The sequence below is a fragment of the Solanum tuberosum genome, unplaced genomic scaffold (assembly GCF_000226075.1).
Source record: "Solanum tuberosum cultivar DM 1-3 516 R44 unplaced genomic scaffold, SolTub_3.0 scf00412, whole genome shotgun sequence".
Lineage (NCBI taxonomy): Eukaryota > Viridiplantae > Streptophyta > Magnoliopsida > Solanales > Solanaceae > Solanum > Solanum tuberosum.
In genome coordinates this window covers 58,655-83,989 of record NW_006239336.1, presented here as the reverse complement: position 1 = coordinate 83,989, position 25,335 = coordinate 58,655, and the positions used below count along the sequence as shown (strand labels likewise).

General features: G+C 33.6%; 2 protein-coding genes across 2 annotated transcripts in view; one reads left to right on the top strand and one right to left on the bottom strand.

Annotated features, from left to right (window-relative positions):
- Positions 1-10,912, bottom strand: part of LOC102599886 (molybdopterin biosynthesis protein CNX1) — an 18,419-nt gene extending 7,507 nt beyond the window's left edge. The window contains exons 1-9 of the mRNA XM_006362668.2: positions 10,649-10,912; positions 7,138-7,264; positions 5,207-5,337; positions 3,894-3,995; positions 3,692-3,775; positions 2,688-2,915; positions 2,303-2,490; positions 2,072-2,176; positions 608-916 (exon numbers count right to left, since the gene is read on the bottom strand). Coding sequence (XP_006362730.1) covers positions 608-916; positions 2,072-2,176; positions 2,303-2,490; positions 2,688-2,915; positions 3,692-3,775; positions 3,894-3,995; positions 5,207-5,337; positions 7,138-7,264; positions 10,649-10,846 — 1,472 coding nt within the window. The 5' untranslated portion in view covers positions 10,847-10,912. The remainder of the gene's footprint in view (positions 1-607; positions 917-2,071; positions 2,177-2,302; positions 2,491-2,687; positions 2,916-3,691; positions 3,776-3,893; positions 3,996-5,206; positions 5,338-7,137; positions 7,265-10,648) is intronic.
- Positions 10,913-20,662: 9,750 nt separating this feature from the next.
- The window catches only part of LOC102599562 (BTB/POZ and MATH domain-containing protein 4-like), a 7,934-nt gene continuing 3,261 nt past the window's right edge, over positions 20,663-25,335 (top strand). Inside the window, exons 1-3 of the mRNA XM_006362666.2 lie at positions 20,663-21,298; positions 24,286-24,631; positions 24,885-25,161. Coding sequence (XP_006362728.1) covers positions 20,892-21,298; positions 24,286-24,631; positions 24,885-25,161 — 1,030 coding nt within the window. The 5' untranslated portion in view covers positions 20,663-20,891. The remainder of the gene's footprint in view (positions 21,299-24,285; positions 24,632-24,884; positions 25,162-25,335) is intronic.

Here is a 25,335-nt window from a genome sequence, read left to right as displayed (position 1 = left end):
GGGTTTCATTATGAAGTTTGAAAAACATGTCACTCTTTCGTTAGACGGCTAGCTGAGGAGAATCCCCTAGTGAGTAGAGAAACGAGGAGTCACTGATGGTCTTCACGATGACCACTCTATGCATCTCATAAATGAAGTTGGTTTTAAATTAGATTGAAAAATTCTCATCCAAGAACAACTCAGGATGTGCTTTTTTAAAGAATTTACTGGTTAATATATAAGAACACGCCAAAATGGTCTTAATTCCCTCTTTCTATCTCAAGACAACCAATCTAAGCACATCAATGAGAAATTATATGGGATACGCATGTCACTAAAAAATTACTAGCTAACAAGATATAGCATACAAAATGCAAGTAATGCACTCTTTCCTCTAACCTATCAGCATGAATGCAGAAGAATAAGGAAATAAGGGGCAAGAAAAATAATCAAAAGAATAAGGAAATAAGGGACAAGAAAAATAATCAAAAGAATAAGGAAATATGGGATTGCCCTCGATAATAAGACATTAAGAAACATTGGTATGTATGGAACATAAGTTCAAAACAACTGAGCAACTTGATACAAATGAAAAAAACAGAGGAGCAGCTTCCTACTTAGAAATTACCTGCGATCAGGTCCCAATCCTGTGGCAACAGTATCACTTACTGTAAGAATCGCTACCTTGAATTCAGACACTTCAGAACTGCCAGCATCTGCAGCTGCTAGCTTATGTTCTTGTTGGGTGCTACTTAAGTCTGTCAATTGCAGATTCCTGCTCCCAGGGAAATTGCTTATATCAGAAATTAGAATTGCAGACACTGAAGCACCAGCAGGTAGTGAAGTTTCTGAAGCTGGAAGCTCTAACAAAGCATTGGCTGACTTCATACTAAGCAGTCGACTGCTAATTTGATGACCTGTACTCTCAGCTATGAACCTGTAAATCATAAAGAGGGGAAAGAAGCTTTTGATGTCATTCACTGGCCACTGCAACAGTCTGCTAAAAGAGCATGAATGAGGTATTATACTTGATTTAATATTGGGTCTTCATACTCCTGAGTTCCCTTCAATGAAAGATTTACTAAATCTAATCACCTTAATTAATAAAAGTTTGCCTTATAGCAGATTCAAAGAAAAACAGTTCTTCAGAAAAACATTTTACTTGAAAACCTATAATATCATGCAGATGAGTTGGGATTGCCTGCCAGTAACTAGATTAGCTTAGGTCCCTCATTGCAGCATATTCATAATCTTCACCTTGTAATGCATTGCAAATTACCTTCTCTTTTAACTTCCTCTTGGACAACTTCAACTTGATCCCTCTTCCCTCTTCCGCAAAACAAAATATCAATCAACTGCTCTACTTGGGGTTGACTAAATGAATCTTCTACAAGGTGATTCAGACCCATTTGATTCCAATAACAACTAAATTATCTTATAAGGCAAACTAAGAGTAATATAAAACTGGAGGTTCTCTAAACTTACATCTCGTCCCTACCTCGACATACAAGTCTTTAAAGCAATGCTGCGTGGATACAGTCCCACAATATCCCATTTCACGGTATGTACAGTTACACTAGAATCCATCCCTAACACAATCTGAGAAAGCTAGGATTTTACAGGCAAACAGTGAAAGAAGCAAAAAAGGCACAATCTAGTGACCTATGAACCGTGTTTTATGAAAAACAAACATAGGGAGGCATGAAAGTATATCATTACAAATACGTCAAATTATGGATTTATTGAAATATTGTACATTCAAACCCACAAAGCAAAGTAAAAAGAATAGCATCCACATCAACTGATTTTTAATTTACTGAATAAGCTCATATATCACGCACTTCTACCATTTGCAATATGTGATACATCAGACAGAGTAAACAAGAAGGGAGCTTCTTAGATTAAAAAAACCCAAGAGAACCAGCATCTATGACACCAGTAAGTGCAATTGGAAAATGATATTTTGATCAATCTAATTTGGAAAATGGTATGAAGTACTAAACTTCAAAAATTTACCCTTGAAGGATTATAGTTGGATGGAACTGCATGTTCTGGAAGAAAGAGAAACAAAAACAGAAAATATAATGCTTACCCTTGATAATCCAACCCATCATTCAACTGCCAGGAGATAACAGCTCGATGGAATTCTGAACGGTGAGGATCTGTCTTTATTGAATGCTTTAGACGAGCTTGCACTCTACAATTGTTAGAAATGGATACTGCTTTACTGAGATTGGACAGCCATAAATCAACCAAAAATTGAATAGAAAAAGGATTGAGGGAAAGAGAGAGAAGAGGACTTCTTCTATCAACTCTTGGCAACCTTGGAAGATGTGGGTTTGCCCACCCAGAGAGGTGCCTAATGGCTGGAACCACAAAGAGATGGAAACAGACCAAACAGCTCACAGGATTTCCAGGTAGCCCAAATGCAAGAATCTTACTGGAAGTCCTGTCAGATGATCTGGGAAGGATCTCAGCAAATGTGAGAGGCTTTCCTGGTTTCATGAGAACCTGGTTTGCAAAGAAAGCCAGTAAGTAATTATTTTTTGAATTTATAGACACAAGATGTGTGTCGATACAAACAAAAAACACCCAGATATACATATATGTACAAAACTCCCAGCTCAATCCTATAAACATACACAGGGAGTATTACCTTATGAAAATATAAGCTTCCAAAATCTGTATACAGATATTGCGAGCATTACCTTCTGAAATAATACTCTCCCTTTCTTTTGAAGTAAAGGCTTCACAAAATCCCGGTCTCCCATGGAAACACCTCCAGAGGAGAGAAGGATGTCAATTCCAGAAGCAAATGCATTGTCTAATATCCTCTCGATCTCCTGCTCATCATCACGAGCTATACCAAGATCAAGAACTTTGCACTGATGCTGTGTTGCAGCAGTTAGGATCATTGCACGGTTGGAGTCCCTGATCTGCTTATGATAAATTGAAATTAAGTAAAATACACCAGAGGTGAATGTCTACACCTAATACAGTGTTCCGTTTGCAATTTAGAAACCAAAGGTAGACCTAAAATCACAGTTTTTTTTTACATAATCACAGTTTTCAGCAGTTTGAGTTCTTTTAATCAACACTAGTGCTTTTGGTCTTAGTAGAGAAGGAAAGTTTTCTTATGGAAGCATGCTGTGCTTGCTACTGTCTGGTGTATTTGGCTTGAAAGAGTGCTACACTGTCCCACATAACAGTTCTCTAACCATCATAATGATGCAAGGAAACAAGATTGTTTCATAAGATAGCATTACAGGACCTTCACATGGATTCTTGTGAAATTCATGCCTCAAGATTGCTTCTGTTGTTTATTCACCATAAGTTCATAGGTTTGACCTATTCAATCACCCACAGGGAGCCCTTTCTCGGAGAGGTGCTTTTTGACAAAAGTACTTCCCAATTCATTTAGAGGATCTAATAGCTTTGGGGTAGAAATACTCTGTCCAAAATAGTTCTTGATCGAATCACAAAAGTACTATGACCAAATGTTAACTTTATTATAAAGTTTTTTTTAGTGAAAACAGATACTTGGATGAAGATGCTTCTTTTGAAGTCACAAACTAATGCAGACAAAAGTGTCATTATCATGGCAAACTGAGTTGCTACCGTAAACATCAGATGTTTTTTTAAATTATTTTTTTGATAAGGAGCATCAAATATTGTTTTTAGAAGAAAAGAATATCATAGTAGCTTCTACAACCTGACCACGATTTAATCTCCCAACTGTTGGTTCTACAAGCTCATCCCCTGTTGATAAGACACCAATTGTTGGACTGGGGTACACCTGTTTATCAGCAATCCAAACGCAACATGATTGCACAAGAATTGGCACGGAAAAAAGGAAGATATAGGCAGACATTCTGGGTTATAACATTTAAACTACAAGGAAATAAAACAAATACCTTCACTGCGACAACACCTACTGTAGCGAGTAGACCAATTTCTGCAGCACCTAATCGCTCTCCAGATTTCAGTACGATAGTACCCTGTGCAATGTCAGATCCCTGGAAAAGACAATTGTAATGCAGTTGAAAAGAACCAACTTAGCAATCATGGTGGTAGTCATATGAAGTAAGTAATTGAAAGCAATGGTTTCAATTTCAAGGCCTATAGCATCCTTCTCAACAAGAACACCCGAATAATAAAATTTAAGCAGCTACAAGGAGAACGGTTCTCAAATAAGCAGTATCCCAAAGAATATTAGAATATGCAGTTCACGGCTCTCAGGGGTCAAGAATTCTATGAAGATGCAGTAAGACTGACTTGACTCGAAATCAGTGGGTTGTCATATTTGAGCAAAAGATAACAAGTTAACATGCACTATTAGGCTGTAAGCTGTCCCTAGTTCAGACATGCAAAAAGACCAACATGCCTATTAAGCTCACTTGTCCCTCGTATGGACTACCCCGGGGTAGCACAAATTCATTATAGCCACACCAATCAGCAGTAGGACAGCAATAGACTTCAATCAGCTTAATGTATCGTTAGGTCTGAGGGTGCAGCTCATTGCCAGACATTGTATGAATTCATTTTCATCTTTTTATGACGGTGGTGCCAGGAGGCCAGCTTGAGCCCACCTCGACTAATTCCCCTGGATACCTGCTACCTCTCACCAGCACAGGTACTGGGTAACTCTGTCCACCAAAGCTTAGACAGATGAGAAGAAACACCAAGTGGTTTTTGTCTCTGCTGGGATTTACAGGCTCTAGTTAATACAACTAATCACTTCAACAGATAATAGCACTTACTAAACTATGTGGATTATTTTTCTGAAAATTTTCATGCCAGTATCCAGACTTCTACTGATCAACCATCCAGAAATGGGAAGTCGTTCTGCCACATTAGTCATTCACACTAGCTTGCAATCAACACAGACATCCATATAAGTAAAATAGCTTTTGGATCACATGGTAAAATGATTGTCCAATTAATCTCCACTACTTCATCTGTTTGTTTTAAAAAAAAACCAGTTGTTTCCTATACAAAAAAAAATGTTTTGCTTTACAGAGAATGGAACACTATCAAAAAGTTGCTTCTTAAAAAAAAAATTCTTCCAGCCTACAAGCAACAAATTCCAAAACGATATTCAAACAGACATTATTTTCCAGAAAACAGAAAAACGCATCAAACCAACAATAAAACTGTTCTACAATCCGAACTCTATTCTCCCAAGGCATAAATAAGACATACCGCAGGTATGGCATCAAGTTCTTACCACTGCACGAACATCAACTCCAGGGCTAGTTTGCTTCAATATTCGCACTTGCTTCCGTTCAGCTGAAGCAACTGAAATTGATTCAGTGTCCTCTACTTGCACAACAGCATCAGCACCGTCAGGCACTGGACCTGGATAGGTGTACAGCATGGAAACATCAATTGAAACCCAAGACAGTACTAGTTGGATGACCATTAGTCAAGAGAAATAGAGTCATCTAGCTTCTAAACCCATCAAAATAGAAATTACATCCAACGAACTGGACCAGATTGATTGCTCATTATCTTCAAGGGGCTTGTGAGCTACAAACTCCAGTTACAATAAGTTAATAATATGTTAAGGGTTAATTTGGTTTGGGACTAATTGTGCGAGGACTATAATGCAGGAATTGTTGCGTGAATAATAATGTGGAGATTGTGTGCAGCGAACAATAATGTAAAAAATATTTAGTGAGCGTGGGTTATGCATGGATTGCTTATTTTAGGTGCATTTTGTCTTTAGCTAATCTAACTCATGTATAGCTAACACATGTATTTTTATTCCACATTCTATTCCAGCTAAAATAATACATAGATTCCTGCAAAATTTATACTGTATTTGCAATGCAGAATTTAATACTACAACCCAAAGGCTACATCAATTATGTGAAGTTTAATACCACCAACTGAATCTGCATTAATTATATGAATACATACACAGAGCAACACAAAGAGGTTATTTTCAGAATCAAGAACACAGATAGAACACACAACACAAAATAAATAAATGCATACACACAACAACACAAAGAGGAGGATTTTCAGAATTAAGAATACAGATATAAAAAGATAGAGATAATACAACAATTTCGTTACTTAAAAAGAAAAAGAAAAGCTTTGAAATTTGGGAGTTTGAGTTCTGGTTCCTGTTCGAGTTCTAGCGATTGAGTTCTTGTTGTTTCTCGTCGATTCTGACATCAAAATTTGTTTCGTTACAGTTGTATTTTTATTCTCTCTGTTTTAATCTTCAATATGGTCTTAGTTACTTAAATATTATGTTTAGTTTTTTTTTCGATTTATTGTTTCATTCAAGCTCACTTGTATTTTTGAGTGATTTATGCCTTGGGTTCTTTATTTTTGCATAATATTGACAGTTGAGAATTTCCTCATTGGTTGGTTTCTTAGGGGTAAAATAACATTCTTGTAAATTTCATTACAGGGAGTTTGGTTAATTATGAAGTCTCAGTCCATATCCCAATAAAATGACTTCAGTCTCAGAACAAGCAGACATGCATATAGATTCAGCACATAACTGTGACTCTTCAGACATATATCCTAAGACAACATAAATGGTAGTAGTAAACATCGAATAAATCTTTTAACAAGATAATTGCCCAAACCTTAACAATTCTATTATCCTTTCAATTTCAATGATATCAAGCCACAAAACTCACACCCTGAAGCTCAAGGCAGAGCCTGACTATCACTGAGGATATCATTTAATAGGAGCTTTCATGCCTAATAAGAGTAGAGGTTTTCTAGAAAACCCCAAGGCCAATTTAGATTTTTTTTTGCTCTGTGCCTTATTTCTGCTCTAACAAGAACTCTAAGATGAGGGAGTTAGAAGTCGGATTTGAAGCTGGACTTTCCCTATATGACATGTCCTGCCTCAACTTTATCCCTAGAGCTTCAATAAAATGGAATTTCAGTCTGAACGCGGCATCTAACAAGTGGTCACACCAGCATCTACCAACAACACAATCTTCCAACGACACAATATATGTTACAGTTAGATGTCAAACATCAATGCTTCCCTATAAGGATGTTTTTTTGCTTGTTTTTAGATATATCTCTAAATATTTTACCAAGATCAACAAGAGCAAATATATTGACCATGGATAAAGGTATAGAACTAACACTATCAAAGAAACCACAATATCTGAACAAACAGACCTCCAGTCGTTACATATGCAACAGTCCCAGGAGTAACCGTCACACCAAGTGCATCATTTCCTGCTCTTGATTCAGTAATTACAGTATATTCACCAGGTCCATCAGCGGCAACAACAGCATACCCGTCCTGCAACAAGTCCACCCAAAAGAAAGTTAATCATACCCCTAAAAGAGGGAGGCAACAACATAAAAGAAACTATTTATCAAGATGCCTTCTGTTGAGCTATTTTCTACTTCCAACTTAAGTAAATATATAAACATTCAGTCTCATCAATTTATATCTTTAGCCATCTCCCATTTTTCTTTCATCTTCCAAACTGATACTAATTCTATCTCGTATCTGTCTTAATCTCAAGTTTATCATGTATCGTCAATTTACCCCCCACCCCTCGCTAAATCAAAGCCCATTGATAGTAAAAAATACTCCTTGAACAAGCTGACATCTCTCATTTTCTGAATTTTTCTATCACCGGAAAATTCATCAGCTTCACAGTGCTATTTCACCATTAGAGCTTAATAAGTACAACTTCTAGAATCGCCATGCTTATTCAGCACTAATTCAAAGTAAGTAGGAAATTTTTAATGAACAAAATGTAAACAGGCATTTATAGATAATCTTTTCCCTTACCTAAGTGATGGTGTGTGGCCATTTTTTTATAATTGTGATGGTTTCGTGGATTTCCAATGCCCTTTGGTCCTAGTATTATTCTTAAGCTTTAATTATGGCCCAAATAAAGCCAACAACCAAGGCCCTCGGGGGTTGCTTCAGCAGTAAAGATAGTACATTGTGGAATGTGTATAAGGTGCAAATCACGAGTTCGAATAGTGCTTGTGAATTAAGGCCTCGTTTATTTACTAAGATTAAAACGTGTTAATCCAAATAACCATTTGAATATTAAGATATGCATTAAGATTAAGACGTTATATTAAGATCTGAAATTCTAAATAATTAAGATTGTTTGTTTTCTCAAAATCTGAATGTATAAAATTTGTCGTTATTCAAAAAATAACAAATATAAATTCAAATGAAATACTAATTTAATCTAATGCTATATCAAAAAATATTACAAAAATTATATGGTTGGTGGTGGAGATGGTTAACAATGGCGTTTGTGGGTGCCGACTGACAGCTTGTTTGTATGGTTTGTTACTCATTGTATTGTAATGCTATCTTAAATACAATATTAACTTGGGTTGTTGTTTAAATTTTAAGTCCCATTTTATGTAACTACCTATTTGGTGTGATTGTATCATCACCTTAATTTTTCTCTCACTAAGTATTTAATAATCCTATATTATCCTTTATCCAGTTTATTTTTTAGTAATTATATCTCGTATCCTGCTTTTTTGTAATATTATAAGTTTATCCTTGAAATTGCTAGTGCATGACAATTCGAAAAGACGAAATTGATAAAATCTATTCAATGGTGTGTTCACCAAACAATATAGCATAAATACATCATGAAACAATATGTAACAACCATCCAAACAAGTTGTGAGAATGGTGGTTGGTTGATAATTGTGGTTATAGGTTGTAGCTAGTGGTGATTTTGGCTGGCAATAGTGATTAACGGTGGTCGATGGTAGTCTATGTTGGTAATTGGTAGTATCGGATGAGAATTGTAGTAAGTGACAATGGCGGTGGTGAGAGTGGTGGTTGATGGCAGTGATTGTCAGTAGTGATTGGTAGTTGTTGTGGTAGTGGTGATTGGTTGTGATGATTATAACTTGTGGCTGGTGGTTGTGACAATTGACTGTAGTGATTGGCGCGGTGGCGTTTGTGCTGAGGATGGTGGTTGTAAATTGTGGGTGGTGGATGGTAGTGTGGCAGTTGTGACTGAGGATGGTGGCTGTGAATGGTGGTAGTATTGACAATCATGGGTGGTGGCAGTGATGGTAGTTGATAATGGTGGGCGGTGGCATTAGTGGTGGTTTAATAGTGGAAGTGGATGGAACAATGGTGCAATGTCTTCTTTGAAAAAAACCTTGAATAGATAGCCTTTTAATAATATTATAACTTCATTCTAGGTGCTATTCATTCAAATCTATTTAGACTTACTATCGTAACATAAAAATAATAAACAAATGCATACAATAATTAAAATTTGAATGATTAACCTTGAAACCCAAAAAAAAAAAAACAATGTATTTAATGATTGAGATCTTAATAATTAACATTCAGACCTTCATTAAGTGCAAACAAATGAGACCCGACTCCATTAAGCAGAGAAAAGTATAGGGAAGGGACATCATCCATCAAGTTTAGAAGTGGGAAACTGAGAAATCCTTCTTGACCATCATTGGAAAAAAGGAGCAAGCCAACCATCAATTTGAATTCTTGTTAATTTAACATAGTTACTCAAGTACTAGGTAGAGGATCATCATAAGTTGACTAGTTTAGGTACACAATACCATAACCGTACCCCTTTATTGTGGACTCTGATTGATTGCTCTTCTATGAAGCAAACTCATTTTTGGGGCCTGAATAAAGGAAGTTGGTCTATAGAAGATTCATATAGAGCTATAGACATAGTTAATGTTGTTATGTGTCACACATTCGCGGATTGAAAGGGTTTTTATCTCCTTATGATCTTGAGCAATCCTCACCACACAAGCTAGCATTTTTTGGTCAAATTAGCCTCAAAGTCCATTTACCAATCCCATCTATTCTAAACGAGGCCTAGTTGATAGATTGATTTAAGGGTCAAGGGTAGATGAAAACCATTTTGATAGCAATAACCAAAAGGCCACCAGATTTGGAACTCATGATACTTTCATTCAAACAGCGGCCTCTTAACCATCAGGTTGTCCATAAATGGAAATTATCCTTCCTTCGCTACCTAACCCTCCCACGAATGGGTTTTTATCTCCATTTGATCTTGAGCAATCCTCACCACACGAGCTAGCTTTTTGGGTCAAATTGCCTCAAAAGTCCATTTTCTTTGTCAATCCCATCTATATTAAACGAGGCTAGTTGATCATTGATTCAAGGGTAGATGAAAACCCATTTGGACAGCAGTAACTAAAAGGCCACCAGATTTGGAACTCATGATACTGTCATTCAAATGGTGGCCTCTTAACCATCAGGTGGCCCATATAAGGACAATTATCCTTTTTTTGCCACCTAACTAGTGGCGGAGCCAGAATTTTCACTAAAGGTGTTCAAATTATGAAATGTGAACACACCAAGAAGCCAAAGGGGGTTCAGCATTTAATCCCCATATAAACATGTAATTTTCCACCAAAGGAAGTCCGAATGAACCCCTTGGCCTACCTTGCTCCGCCCCTACACCTAACCCTTCCAACCCCCAACAGTCTAGGCACCCCAACCTGGGAAAAGGGGCATCAACTACAGAAAGATAACAACTTTCCCAGAAAACCCATGGCATTAATTCCAAAATTCAACAACTAAACACCAAAAAAAGTCGATTAACACTAACATATACCACATTTTCCAATACTGAGCAATACCCATTTGATAAAACAGTAGATAAGTGTGAAAAAATAGTACCTTTATAGATGCCGGATATGGAGGAAGAGGGTCAGGCGCAGTGATATCCTCAGCCAAAACTTTGCCTGAAACCTCATGAATAGGTAAAGACACAGGCGGCAGCCGCTGAGCTACATTTAGCACAATCTCAAGTGCTTCTTCAACAGTTATCATCTTATTTGTGTTAGTTGAGATTTGGGTTCCTCCTTTTTCGCCCATTTTCTTTGAACTCTTAACACTCCAAATGAGTCGATGAACTAGTACTTGCCACTATAAGGTAGAGAGGGTTTTAGAAAAGATTTATAAATAGCTCCAATATTTTTTTTCTTTTTTCCAAAAATTGCTCCAAAAAGATAAATAAATAATCCTAAACAAGATAAATATTCCAAGAAATGAAATTTTTTTATTGGTTTTCTATCCTTTTCTTTCAATAGAGATGGATTTTCCTTTATTTTCCACTTTCAAAATTTATTTAAAAAAAATGTTGTTTGTGTTTGATAACACATATAAGCTTTTTTTTAGTGTTTCAAAGTAAATTATACTACTAAAATTATCCGCGCCAGGCGCGGGAATTTGATATCGTGGAATATCTTTAATTTGATTTTATAATTTATCTTTTTGCCTCCAGGAAGTGTTACTATTTGATATTTTTGGGGAGTCAAATGAATATCAGCCTCAGATATTAAATTTTCTAATAAATAAATAATCGTTATAAATTTTAAAGGGCAAAAAAAGTGAAAAAATATTCTAATTCTTACGTGTAGAAATTTCAGCCCTACATTTTGCATTACATATATCATTTTAAACTTCCCCATTTAAATGTATCATAAATAATTATTAAAATGGAAAATTAAAGGGAGAATGTATCATATTGGACAACAATTCAACTTATTATATATATACTTGAAAGGGAAAAATATTATACAAAACTATTCAGTTTGTTTGAGTGTTTTTTTTTAAATCAACATACCAGAGTAATGAAGTTTAATTTGAAACTACACTTCTATTCCAATCGTAGTGTCAAGAAACAGATTTATTACTTCAAGAAAAGTATTTACAACTTGCAGTAAACTTGAGAATTTGTCCATACTGTCTTTGGGATTAATAGAGGCTCCAGTCTAGTCATACTCCTCTATAGGTCATCCGGCACATCCTTGAACCGATTTCAAAAGTTAATTAATTCTTGTCTTATTTTCCTAATTTACTTCACACATCAAGGTGCGATAAAAATTTTAAGGTCTTTATGTCCTTACAATGGCATACCAAATTTGAATTTTGTCTTCAAGAGATGATAATATAGATCTTTAAGGAATATTTTTAATTATACTTTCAACAATTTTAGTAGAGAAAACTTGCGTGAATACTCAATTAATGTGTGCTATTTAATCTATACTAATAAATACTTATAACAATAACTTTGCAGAAACATAAACAACAAAATTTAAAACATGTACTAAAAATAACAATTAATAGCATAAGCATAAATTAATGACTGTAAAAAAAACATACCAGGATATGTAACAATAAAATGAAACAGAAAGGGAAAAATCTAGCTCACTAATGCACAATGTCCTCTTAAGGAAATTATTCCCCTCTAGTACCTGAGGTTTAAAGGAATAAATCCTCTCAGGATACAACGATTTTATTCACCAGTGTATTAATACAAAAATAATGGTGTCAGTGAGCTAAGAACGAAGTACACGAATATTTAATTGTGCAGAAGAAGAAGACGTGTAGAATTTTCGTTGTTTTAAAATGAGAGGAAATGCCTCAATTTATAGACAACAAAGAGTAGTGTGAACAAATGCATTTTGTGCATTATCGGAAAAGTCACAACTCTTTGGAAAAGTTACAACCCTTAGGAAAGGTCACAATCTTTCATAAAAGCCATAACTTTTCATAAAAATTGCAACTTTTCATAAAAGTCACAATATTTCATAATAGTCACAACTTTTGATAAAAGTCACAATTTTTCATAAAAGTCACAACTTTTCATGAAAGTGGAAGGCTAGTTTTGAAAATAAATAAATGAGAAAATGGTCAAATGACTCCTCAATCTATTAGTCAATTATCAACTACACACCTAAACTTTACGGGGGTCCTATTACCCCCCTGAACCTTTTATTTTTGTATATTTTATAACCCTTAAACGCTCAACTTTTGTCATTACCAGATATACACATATGCTTGTATACACGCGCTAGGTGGGCCCACTTTCTTCAATTTTATTTTCAGATTGCCAGTAGACCCCCACTTTTTTTTAACTTATTCTTTTAACCAACAACATGTCTACTCTTCAATTGAATATCAACATTTCTTCTTCTTATTCTACATTATTCTTAGCAAGTAATGCAAGTCACAGTGACCCAAAAATTATTCCTTTCAAGATTACTTGCTCCGCCACCCATATAATTTTAACAATATCATTTATCATGTGATGTAATCTTTTAAAAAATAAATAAAATCGATCTTTAAATGAAAAAATGGATCTTGCAAATTGGTATTTTCTAAATCAGTAAATCTTCAAGTTCATATGTAATGGTGAAGGAGTTGGAGGAAGGTGAAAAGAATGGGTGTACATACGTTGTGGTTCTATATTTATGAATTGAAGAGGGAAATAACTTATTTTTGGGCATTGACATGGAGAAAAAATCTCAAGCACCATAGCTAGATCTAGTTGACTTTGCAATTTTATATTTATGAGTGAGGAAAATAACTTTGAACCTTGAATCTAATAACGATTTTTTTAGAGAAGATTAGAAATTCTAAAGGTTCAAGCTTTGAAATGGAAGTTACCATTGAAGCTTTGAAATGAAAGACAATCGCTCCCAAGCTTCAAGCTTTTTAAATGGCAGCAGAAAGGAAGAAGATGGAAGATTTGTGGGAGAAAAAAAGCTTAGAAATGCAAGTTGTAATTGAAAGCCTTAATTTTAGGTTGATTTGGACTTACACGTGGATTCCAAAATGTAGATAATGTGTTTTAGATACATCCTTACGCGCCTAAGGGGTGTGAGAACACCTCATATGATAGGTTAGCGTTTAAGTGTGTAGAAAATAGAGAAATATGAAGTTCAGGGGGGTAATAGGAACCCGTGAAGTTGGAGTGTGTAGTTGGGATTTTGGATATAGGTTGGGGGGGGGGGGGGGGGTTAGACCATTTTCTCTAAATAAATTAAAAAAGAATCCTAGTTTGTGGTAGCGCCACATAGGCGGGCCAAAGATTTTCTTTTATATATATACTAGTAAATGTGCCCGCACTTCGCACGGTTAGAAAATTCTTCTTTAAAATTTATTAGAATAGAACTTTTCTTGTATTTTGATGTTATAATATATTTATATAAATTTACTTTTAAGAGTAAAGAGGTTATTCAATTGTAGTTTTCCATATTAAAAGAAAAGGCAAAATTACAAATCATAACACTATTTTCTCCTAGTTTACATAGTTTCATTTTACAAATTCATTAATTTGCTTTTGAAATTTTACAATGGTTAGTTTATTTTTATCATTTGTATGCATGGTTACATAGTGTCTTTAATTAGAGAGTCAAATAAATATTTTTCTCAATCTTCTTCTTTGCAAACTTCGTTACTATAACACTGTCAATTAGTTTCAAAATATTAAATATTATATATATATATACATAATGTGTTTATCAAGAGCAACGGTTCTATAATCATATGATATGCCAATAAGTAATATGTAGTCATTATGTGCTTTAAAATTAAAATGCAATCTTCCGAAATTCAAATTTCATATGTAATATATTGGGATAAGGGTTTGAAAATACCCCAACTTTGGTCGAATTTGTTGTTGCGATACTAAACTTTCATAAGGACATATTACCTCCCTAGATTATTTAATACCGTATTTTTACCCCCTGAACTATTTAATAGTGTATTTTAAAGGTATATATGTGCCCGCGTGGACACATTACTATTTATAATTTTGCATTATTTTTTATGTCCACGTGGACAAATATATATGTTTAAAAATACGGTATTAAATAGTCTAGGGAGGTAATAGGTCCTCATGAAAGTTTAGTATCGCAAAAGCAAATCCGACCAAAGTTGGGTTATTTTTCAGACCCTTATCCCTAATATATTTATGATAATATTTTGGAATTGAAGTTGTGCACAAACAAAACATTAAGGATCCTTGAAAAGGGTAAATGAGAAGTAAGGGATAATGGGAAAAAAGTTCAAAAAAGTACTTTGGTGCTAGAGAATAGTCATCATTGTGTATCATACAATTGTAATTAATTGCTAGTTTTAATTCTATCATTTGACTTTCTATTATTTTTTTACTCCTGTTAATATTAACATTATTATGACAACAACGAAAAAATCATATAAATTTTTAGGCTTGATCTTTTGGAGAAGAAAAGATTTCTTTGGAGAATGTTGTAAAAAAATGTTTTTTATAAAAAGTTATTTATGAATCTGCAGTAGTTGGATTTACATAGAGTCCGTACTAACAAATAGTTATAATAATAACTTTGAAGAAACATAAACAACAAAGTTTAAAACATGTACTCAAAAATAACAATTAATATCATAAGCATAAATTAATGACGGTAAAAAAAATATACCTAACAATAAAATGAAATAGAAAGGAAAAAATCGAGCCCACTGAATGTAGAGTGTCTCCTTAAGGAAATTATTTTCCTCTAGTACCCGAGGTTTAAAGAAATAGATCCTCTCAGGATGAAATGATTTTATTCACCAGTGTAATGATATAAAAATGATGGTGTCAGTGAGCCACTCAACAGGAGCAAAGTACACAAATATTTAATTGCGCAGAAGAAGAAGAAGAAGAAGTTCAAATTTTTATTGTTTTAAAATGAGAGGAAACTCCTCTATTTATAGACAACAAAGTGTAGTGTGAACAAATATTTATTGTGTCTTTATTAGAAAGGTCACAACTCTTTGCAAAAGTCACAAACTTTCATAAATGTTACAACATTTCATTAAAGTCACAATTTTTCATGAAAGGGGAAGACTAGTTTTGGAAATAAATAAATTAAAAGGGAATCCTTGTTTGTGGTGATGCCACATAGGCGAGCCTAAGATTCTCTTTTATATATATGATATATGATTTTTATTTGAGTTAAATTATAAATAATATGGACATTTTTTGAACAACTTATTAATGAAAATTATATTTGTTCTATTTCACATAATTTAAAGTTATTCTTTTACCCTTTTTCACGATAAAAATTGTATTCATGTCCTCAATTAGCACAGGTGCCTAATTAAAATTTGGATTTATTTGGCCATGCGATATAAAATCGTGATATAAAATCATAATATGTAGTTAAAATTTTGTTTGGACATGCAATTTAGACTTTTTATGTTGTATGTTTTTTCATAAACATTAAAAAAAATCTCATAAGTTGTAAGACTATTAAAATTGTCTCAACTCTTTTTATACAATCATGTCAAATAAGCAAAAAGTTTATAAAATCGCACAATACACTGTCTGTTAGTCTGCATGACTTAGTAATTTGTTGATTTTAACGTTTTGCCTAAGTGTGAAACAGGTTACCTAACGTGTCCCAACAAAGCAGTAAGTAAAAATATAATATTTTTATGTGGAAAACACCCGGCTCAAAAAATGTGAAAAACCACGACCTGTACCCCTATAGGATTTAACTCCAACTTCACTAAATCACTGAGCCTCCACAGAAAATAGATTACAAACTTTGCAACCTACAGAACTAACTCTAATTCCTTAACTTCAAGTTATGGATTTAGATTACAACTCTAATAATCCTTGGAACTAACTCTAATTCCTAATCTTCAACACAAACCTCCCAAGGTATGTGTTCTCAACTCTTCGAGTTATCATAACCTGAAGACAACACTCCTAGTTCAGTTTATAACTCACTGAACTAAGATTACACCAAGACTCATTCACAAAGAAAAACTCTTAACACATAAACTCTGTAAAAGGATCAAGTTCTTCGATGTGTTCCTTCAGTTCGCTGGTAGCACTTGCGAAGTCAATTTCTCAATTGCTCTTTTTGCTCTGTAAGTGCACAAGTATTCTGAACGACTTCACTTCTATTTAAGCACAATTCTTCATAGCATTATTGTTCACTTCAAACTCCTCATTGACTTGAACTCTCTTGACTTAGAGCTCCACTTCAAGTAAGACTCCTTCTTCAATTCAAACTTCTTGCTTCTTTAGACTCCTTCTTCAAATTACATTCATTGATTCTTTTGTATTGTAGTCAAACTCCAACACTTCAATTCAGCAGTAATTTGAAGAGTTCTACTTTAAGTGAAACTCCTTGCCTCTTTAGACTCCTTCTTCAAATCGAACTCATTGATTCTTTCTCTTCAATCCATCAGATGATTACTTCCTTGGGCTTTCTCACGAAATTAGCATTATCCATTTCTTTATTTCTTCACTCTTGTCTTTATTCATCTTAAAAGTTTTTTCGAATTCAGCTGCTCTTACAGTGTACCTTTGGACCATATTGACTGACGTGTTTCATATTTCTTTGTCAATTATCAAAACTGCATAAATCCCAACAGTACTATCTCAAAGCTATTCTAAAAAGATACAACATTTATTGATCAAACTTAATTAAATAAAAAGATAAAATTGAACATTAGTTGTAGTTTACTACTCCCTACGTCGCATATTAATTGATCACTTCTCATTTTGCATGGTGCTTAAGAAATCATAAACAAGAAGATTATTTTACTAATTCAACCCTTAAAAAACTTATTGGAAATTTTACAAAACAAATGTGAACATTTTCAAAGAAGTTAATTGTAAGAGTAATAAAGGGAAAATTTAATTAATACTTTCTTGAATTAGTAAGGTGATAAACTATTATGGGACAACTGTTTTTAGTATAATTCACAACTAATATGGGACAAATGGAGTAGACTTTAATATACTCCTCCCACGTAGAACATACAATCTTCTCACGTTGAACTTGCATTTCTCGATCATATCATCGAGAAGATGAACAAACATTGTTTCTTGTAGCCATTTGTTAGTCATTTGATTGGTAAATAAATTTGATAAAAAATAATGAAGTTGGTGAATATAAATAGCAAATTAAGAATTGATTTGAAGTAATAATAAATTTTATGTTGGTGAGAATAATCGTTATATGATATACAATTGATTTAAAAAATAGTGATATGAATTATAAATTTTGTTTATATGAAATAAATAATTAGTAGATATAAACGTGGGGTTGTTTTTACAAAATATAAATTGTGGATTAATTGTTGTATATGAAAATTTCAAAATCATGAATTGAAATTTCCAAATCGTTCTTTTTGGAGAATTTGAAATTTCATCTCATGATATGAAATCATGTACGATCGCATATCCAAACGTTGATTTCATCTCATAATTTCATAGCGTGATATGAAATCACATGTCCAAACACCTATTAAGAATTCTTGGCAAAAAAAAACATCATTAACTATACCTCCAACTTAAACTACATCTTTAAATTATAATTCATTGTTTGGTTTGATGTATGTTACCTCTTGTATTTAGATTAACAAACCAGAAATAATAAAAGATGAAAAAATAAAAAACAAAGAACTATTCGAGTCCACATAACCCACTGTATGTCCTCAAGAAATTTAATCCCCTCAAGTTCCCAAGTTTGCATATTAATTCCTCACAAGATAAAACGGATTAACCATTAAAGAAGTAGTGGTACCTGAAACTTCGATAATTTCAACGAACTCAAAATGACAGCAACGAATCACACACACAGACACGATCGATTGCTTTTGTTTTGTAATAAATGTATGCAAAATAAGGGAAGAATTCAGTGTAGAAAAATAAAAGAAAGTCTCTCTATTTATAGTCAACAAAGGGTAAATGTCACAACTTTTCGGAAAGAGGACAACCTTTCAGAAAGGTCACAACACTTTGGAAAAGGCACAACCATTCAAACGGTCACAACTTTTTAGAAAGGACACAAGCTTTCATAAAGGTCACAACCCTTCGACATAGTCGCAACCCTTCAGGAGAGTCACAATCTTTCATTTGTTCACACCTTTAAAACCCAACAATGTATTGGTATTAGTAATGTTTGTATTAGTTATGTTTGCATTATAATGCATTATTTGGTTTGACGTATTAAAAATAACATGCATGACATAATTTCTATAAATTTTTTTTATAAAAATATCTTCCACAAATATGGTGAAATATATGTAAAAAAAAAGGTTTTAGGGACAATTGTGTCTTTAATCATGCTAATGCATGCATTAAAAACTCTTGCATTACTACCAAAATCCTGAATTTTCATGTACTACTAATACACATTTTAGTTCACAATAGAGTGCATAACATTAGTTATATATAGGTTGAAAAAGTATTTCAAACAAGATACTATCAATATAGAAAATTAATTCATACATTATTTTTTCTAATACATTCTACCAAACAACTGAAAATTATACTGATTTAAAACGAATAGATAATAATAATTAGATTAATGATTAAATATTTAAAAATATTTAGTGAATTATATATATATAGAGAGAGAGAGCGCGCGGTTGTTGGGGGGGGGGAGAGAGAAATTAGTAAGTTCATATGAATCCTATGTCATCTTTCAACATCACTAATAAATGGTTAATTTCATATATGTTTACCTACGCTAATAAATTCATGATATATATTTTTATATACCGCTTAAAGTTAAATCACAATTAATTAACATGGATCCCCACATTATTAAATAATTTAACTATAACAAATTTACACGATTTAATATAAATATCATATATGAATAAATATTTAACCTGATTATTAATACCTCAAATACATTATCACTTGAAAATTTTCATGCACCAAAATAGAAAAGTAATTTCTCCTGTCCAGACTACCTGTTCAATATATTAAAAATAAATATTTTACTTTTATTTATGTAATTTAAAAATTGAAGGACAATTTATAATTTAATTTATAATTTACTTTTGTTACTAATCATAAATATTGTAACTAATAAATTTATTATATTTTAAATATGATATAATAAACTTATCATTTTATTACTAATTAGTAAATACTTAGTCAAGTGAAACATGAGTAAATTTGGAGAAATTATATAATTACACAAATATTTCTATCATATTTATAATTATCTTCATAGTTTGATATAATTATAATTTACCTCAATATCTAACAATCCCGTACCAATTTTTAAGTCAGATAAATGTGAATCATACTAGTTAGTAGATACTCACTATTTACATATATTTGGTGTGATTCACATGTATTCGGACACCAGATATACGAGTGAGATATGTGAGTGGCGAACGAGATTTGTTTATGTATCCCAGATACATGCGAGTCCACTTGGATACCATGCATCTAGAACAAATTACACCTAATTTTGACCTCATGTATCCTGTGTATCTCGACACACCAAAATATAATAAGATTCGTAATATCACAAACTAACATACTAGCATATATCTATGTAATTAACTCATAAGTTAGTGAAATTTCGGCAAGTTACCTAATAAAAATAGACACAGAAACACCCTTCGGGATGGCCCAGTGGTTTGGGCTTGGGACTTCCATGTTGGAGGTCTCAAGTTCGAAACCCCTTGCCAGCGAAAGCAAGGGGTTTGCCTTCTGAGTCGAGCTCGTTGCACCGGGCTTGCCTAGTGTAGGTTACTTCTCCTATGTGGTTTGCGAGCTATTGCATAGGAGCGGGGATTTTACCATGTGCGCACCCAAAGGATAGCGGCTGCGGGTTTCTCTTGTCAGCTGCGGGTTTTCCTTGTCATCAACAAAAAAAATAAAAAAAAATACACAGAAACCACTAGAGAATGTGGTGTAGTGAATGACTTTGTTTCTTCCTTAATCAACCCCTTAATTAGAGGTTTCAAGTTCGAATATTGAATATGAATTTTTTTTTCCATTGAAAACGATATCTCCGAATGAATTTTTACCTAACATGAATCTAAATTAGTCCGTCAAAAAAAAAAAGACAAAAAAGTATGTCATAAAACATATTTTCGTAGTACTCAATACTTTCCAAATTTTTCCTCTCAAAGTTCTTAACGCCACCCAATTAATTCGAAAATCTCCGACCATTATTTTCCCTTTCTATCTTTGGAACAAAATCCAAAACCCTAAATCAAATTTTCATTCTCAATCTTCCCATTTTTTGCCCTAAACTTTCCAATTAATTCCCTCTAAGTCCCCTTCTTCCATGAATTTTCCCTTTTCCAAACCCTAACGAACCAAAAAAATCCACAATTCACAATGTCGGAGCAGCCGATAATCACCCACGTCTCCGACACGAGTCCGTTAACCCGGGCGACGAGTTCTCGGTCGGTGACGGAAACGGTAAACGGTTCACACCGGTTTGTGATTCAGGGGTATTCATTGGCTAAAGGAATGGGAGTTGGGAAACACATCGCGAGTGATAATTTCACCGTTGGTGGACATCAATGGGCTATTTACTTTTATCCTGATGGGAAAAACCCTGAGGATAATTCAACGTATGTGTCACTTTTTATTGCGTTGGCGAGTGAAGGAACGGATGTTAGGGCTTTGTTTGAATTGACGTTGGTTGATCAGAGTGGTAAAGGGAAGCATAAGGTTCATAGTCATTTTGATCGGTCACTTGAAAGTGGACCGTATACATTGAAATACCGCGGCAGCATGTGGTAATTTGCTTTAACTCCTGTTAATTTAGTTTTAATTTGATGCCGAGCTTTGGGGCAGTGGTAAAGTTTTGAGATTTTTTTTTTTGGATTCTTTTTAGCTTATGTAATTTAGCTTTAATTTGCAGTGAATTTCATGCTTTATTGTTGTTGTTGTTTTATTGTATTGGTTTATGTGAAAGATGTGCTGTTGCAGCTGCTATTTATGAGCTTTCTGGGAAGTATTAGTTCCAATTGTGTTGATTAGAATTTTGTTCAATCAAATCAAGTATGTTGTTTAGATCCCCCTTGTGGGATTTCATTGGGTATGTTGTTGTTGTAAATCTAGTATGCCTCTATTCCTCCACCATTGCCCCAAAAATGATCAAACTCCTCTGCCTTATGTGAAGTTGTGAGAGAAATTGGTTGGGGTCGGGTATAATTATATTTCCATCCACTTTAGTCAGGATTCGGTATTAGGAGTATTAACTATAGTTAGATGATATTACACTGGTTGTCTACCTACTGCAACACTCCTTTTCATAGCAGGCTTCAGAGCCAGCTATGCTTTGGTAAGCTCAAACTCACAACCTTCGGGTTGAAAGTAAGGGGTGCTTACCATGCGAACAACTCTCTCTCGTCTCTCTGGAGACTTTCTGTTGTAAGTGAAGTTAAGCAAATTATCGAGTTAAGAGGATAATTGTATCAAATTTGAAAAATAATGTGAAATCTTCATTCCTATTCACTACCAGTTTGCGGTAAAATTTGTTTTTTCTTTCTGTACCAAAACAAGTTGTATATTATTTTTAAAATATAATTTAATGAAATAATAAAAAATAGCATTACTTGATTTTTTTGTAAAAATAAAATGAAAAAGTAATATAAATTGGATCAAAACTTCCAATTGAATAAGTATGAATAAAGAATCCATGGATGAAGATAGAAAGTTGATTTCTACTCGTCCTTTTAATATTAATTCTGTGTATGTTGTAACAATGCAATCAAGTACAATTTGTATAGAGTGTAACATTATAACCTTCTCTGTCATTAAAATCTCAACTTTTTTACTCCTTCATTCACTCTTACTTGTCGACTATACTAAAATTATATTTTCACTTTTACTCGTCACTTTTGGCATATCAATAGATAAACATATTTTTTTCACGTCTTACCTTTAGCATTAATTGCTTATATCCCAAATCATTTCTCATGATCTAAGGCTAAACATTAATTAGTATGGATATTGCAGTAAAATGCTCATATTAATCATTGTTTTTATGGGACGTGCAAAGTTCAAAATGGTCAAGTACAAGTGAATGGAGAGAGTAGATGATATGTACAAAAACATAAATAAATTATTAACTCATTTACTTCTTCACTTCCCCAACTTCTTTTGTCAGTATATTTCGACATTGAAGTTATTTCTTTGTTTTGCACCTTCACACTATTATGTTTGTGTTTTAATTAATTCTTAAATATCAATAACTATTATTTAGTAATTATTCCCTTAATTCTAAAATCAAGTCATATATCATTTTTGGGAGCTATTGTTTTTTTTCAAATATGAGATTTATAAGAATATTATCAATATATATAGTAGATTTTATGATATTTCCTTCACAATTTTTTTTTTGAAAGATTAAGTTAAAAAAATTACTATAAATACAAAAGCTTGTGATAGAGTACCTTGGTATGTTGTAATCGTAACATTGCATAGCATAACAATCAGTGGAAGAGTCATAATTCAATAATGGTGATCAATTTATTTTTATTTTGTATGCCAAGGGGATTTAACAACTTATATAGATACAACTTTTCCCCCCCTATTTACATATGTAGTATAAATTATCAACGAATAGGGTTCAATTGAATCCCCCCGTACCCTTATGCCTCAGCCCCTGGCAACACAATGTGTTTTATAGACCATTTTTTATATATAGAATTTCATCACCTTTTTTGTTAGTTCTCACATAAGGTTATATGATAATACCTGAATTTTACAATTGGACATTATATTTATCAAATTAAACGCCGTTTATTCCAACTAATTATTATTTATGATAATTAATGATAAGTTAGCTAATTCCAACTTACCTTTCCTTCATAAATACTTTCTCCTTTCTTTCCCTTTCCCTTCTCAAATAAAGGTCTTAACTTTCAGTAAAATGCCAAGTATGTCTGCAAAGAATGCTTAATAAAACATAGATATAAGTTTTTACGAAATATTGAGTAAATAGGAATAAAATATTATTCATACATTTGATGGAATAATTAATAAAGTCTAAAGAAATTACTAAGAATGTTCCTTTGGTGCATTTGTGTTGCCTCTTAGAAGGAAATCATATCTTTTTTTATCGACCAATTGCATGAAATAAATAAATTCTTTATTACTTACTAATTGTCATCTTTACCCCATATCAGGGCGTGTTCGGTATGGTATTTTCTCTTATTCGATTGGTAAAAACTTTTGGAAAATATTTTCTTTAGGAAAGCAAGCTTATTGGAAATAAGGAAAATGACTTTCATAGTAAAAGTAGGAAAAGCAAGTCGCATGGATTTATCCCTACTCTCATTACTTGTCCCCCCCAGATCCTAATCCAAACCTCATCCCCTTCCCCAATCTGGCGTCATAATTTTATCTTAGATACAACAACAACATACCAAGTGGAATCCCACAGGTGGGTCCGGGGAGGGTAGAGTGTTTAGCTTTTAAGATTCGGGGATACGGACACCCGAGTCTGAGCAACTTAGATCTAACCGAGTCGAAGTATTTAGGGGCAATATTAGGTACTTGCTGACAGTGATGCATTTCCTTTATTGGCACATGCTCTATTATTAGGTTTCTGCCTTTCTTGAAATTTTCTATTCTTTGGCATGAATGAAAGAAAAAATACAAACTAGAATTTGTGTAGGCCTAATCGAGCTTTATTTTTCCCTTTTACTTTAAGCCTAATATTTGCTGTTACAACTTAAGACAAAATTTGCTATGTTGTTTATCTATGTGTATGCAGGGGATACAAACGTTTCTTTAGACGAGCTTTACTTGAGAATTCAGATTATCTCAAGGATGACTGTTTGAAAATCAATTGCACTGTGGGAGTTGTTCGATCTACAATTGATATCTCGAGCTTACAGCCAATCCAGGTTCCAGATTCTGATATGGGATCACACTTTGGAATGCTATTAGAGAATATGGAAGGCTCTGATGTTGTTTTCATTGTGGCTGGTGAAAAATTTCATGCCCATAAGCTGGTATTAACTGCTCGTTCTCCTGTATTTCGCACTGAATTGTTTGATGAACTGATGGGCGATAAGCAGGAGATTGTTGTCACAGATATGGAACCCAGGGTCTTTAAAGTGAGCATCAATTTCATTTTTCTTTTTTACTTTGTTAATCATTTTATTTTAAATTGGGTTTTCTTGTGCTGTCGAAGAAAACAGAATTTCTTATTGCCTCAAATAGTGGCATTGCTCCATCTCTCTTGCTGTATTTGTTTCTCCAAAATAACTTCCGTGTTTTGGCAGAAAAAGATCAAATTTCTTCAGAACAAAACATGAAATTCTCACTCACCCTTCTTTTTGATATATATATTCTTGTGGCATGAAACAGGCTATGTTGCACTTCATATACAGAGATTCTCTTGTAGATGAAGAGATAGAAGATACTAGTTCTTCTTCTATTCCTTCTGTGACCAATACATTGACAGCGAAACTGCTAGCAGCAGCTGATCGGTATGATTTAACAAGACTCAGGCGGGTGTGCGAATCTCATCTTTGCAAAGATATCTCGGTGAACTCTGTTTCCAGAACTCTTGCTTTAGCTGACCGTTACCATGCCACAGAACTCAAAGCAGTTTGCCTTAGGTTTGCTGCTGAAAATCTTGCAGGTATAAGAGATCTTATTATTGCAACTTGTCCATATTTTATAGTGATTTCTGCAGTTTTCCTAACTAGTGCATTTTCCTTGTCTTGGATTGCAATAAATGAAAATTGGTGGTTTGTTTAGCATTGTGCATTTTGCCTTGTCATTGGTGTCCCCCCCCCCCCCACGAAAAAAGCTG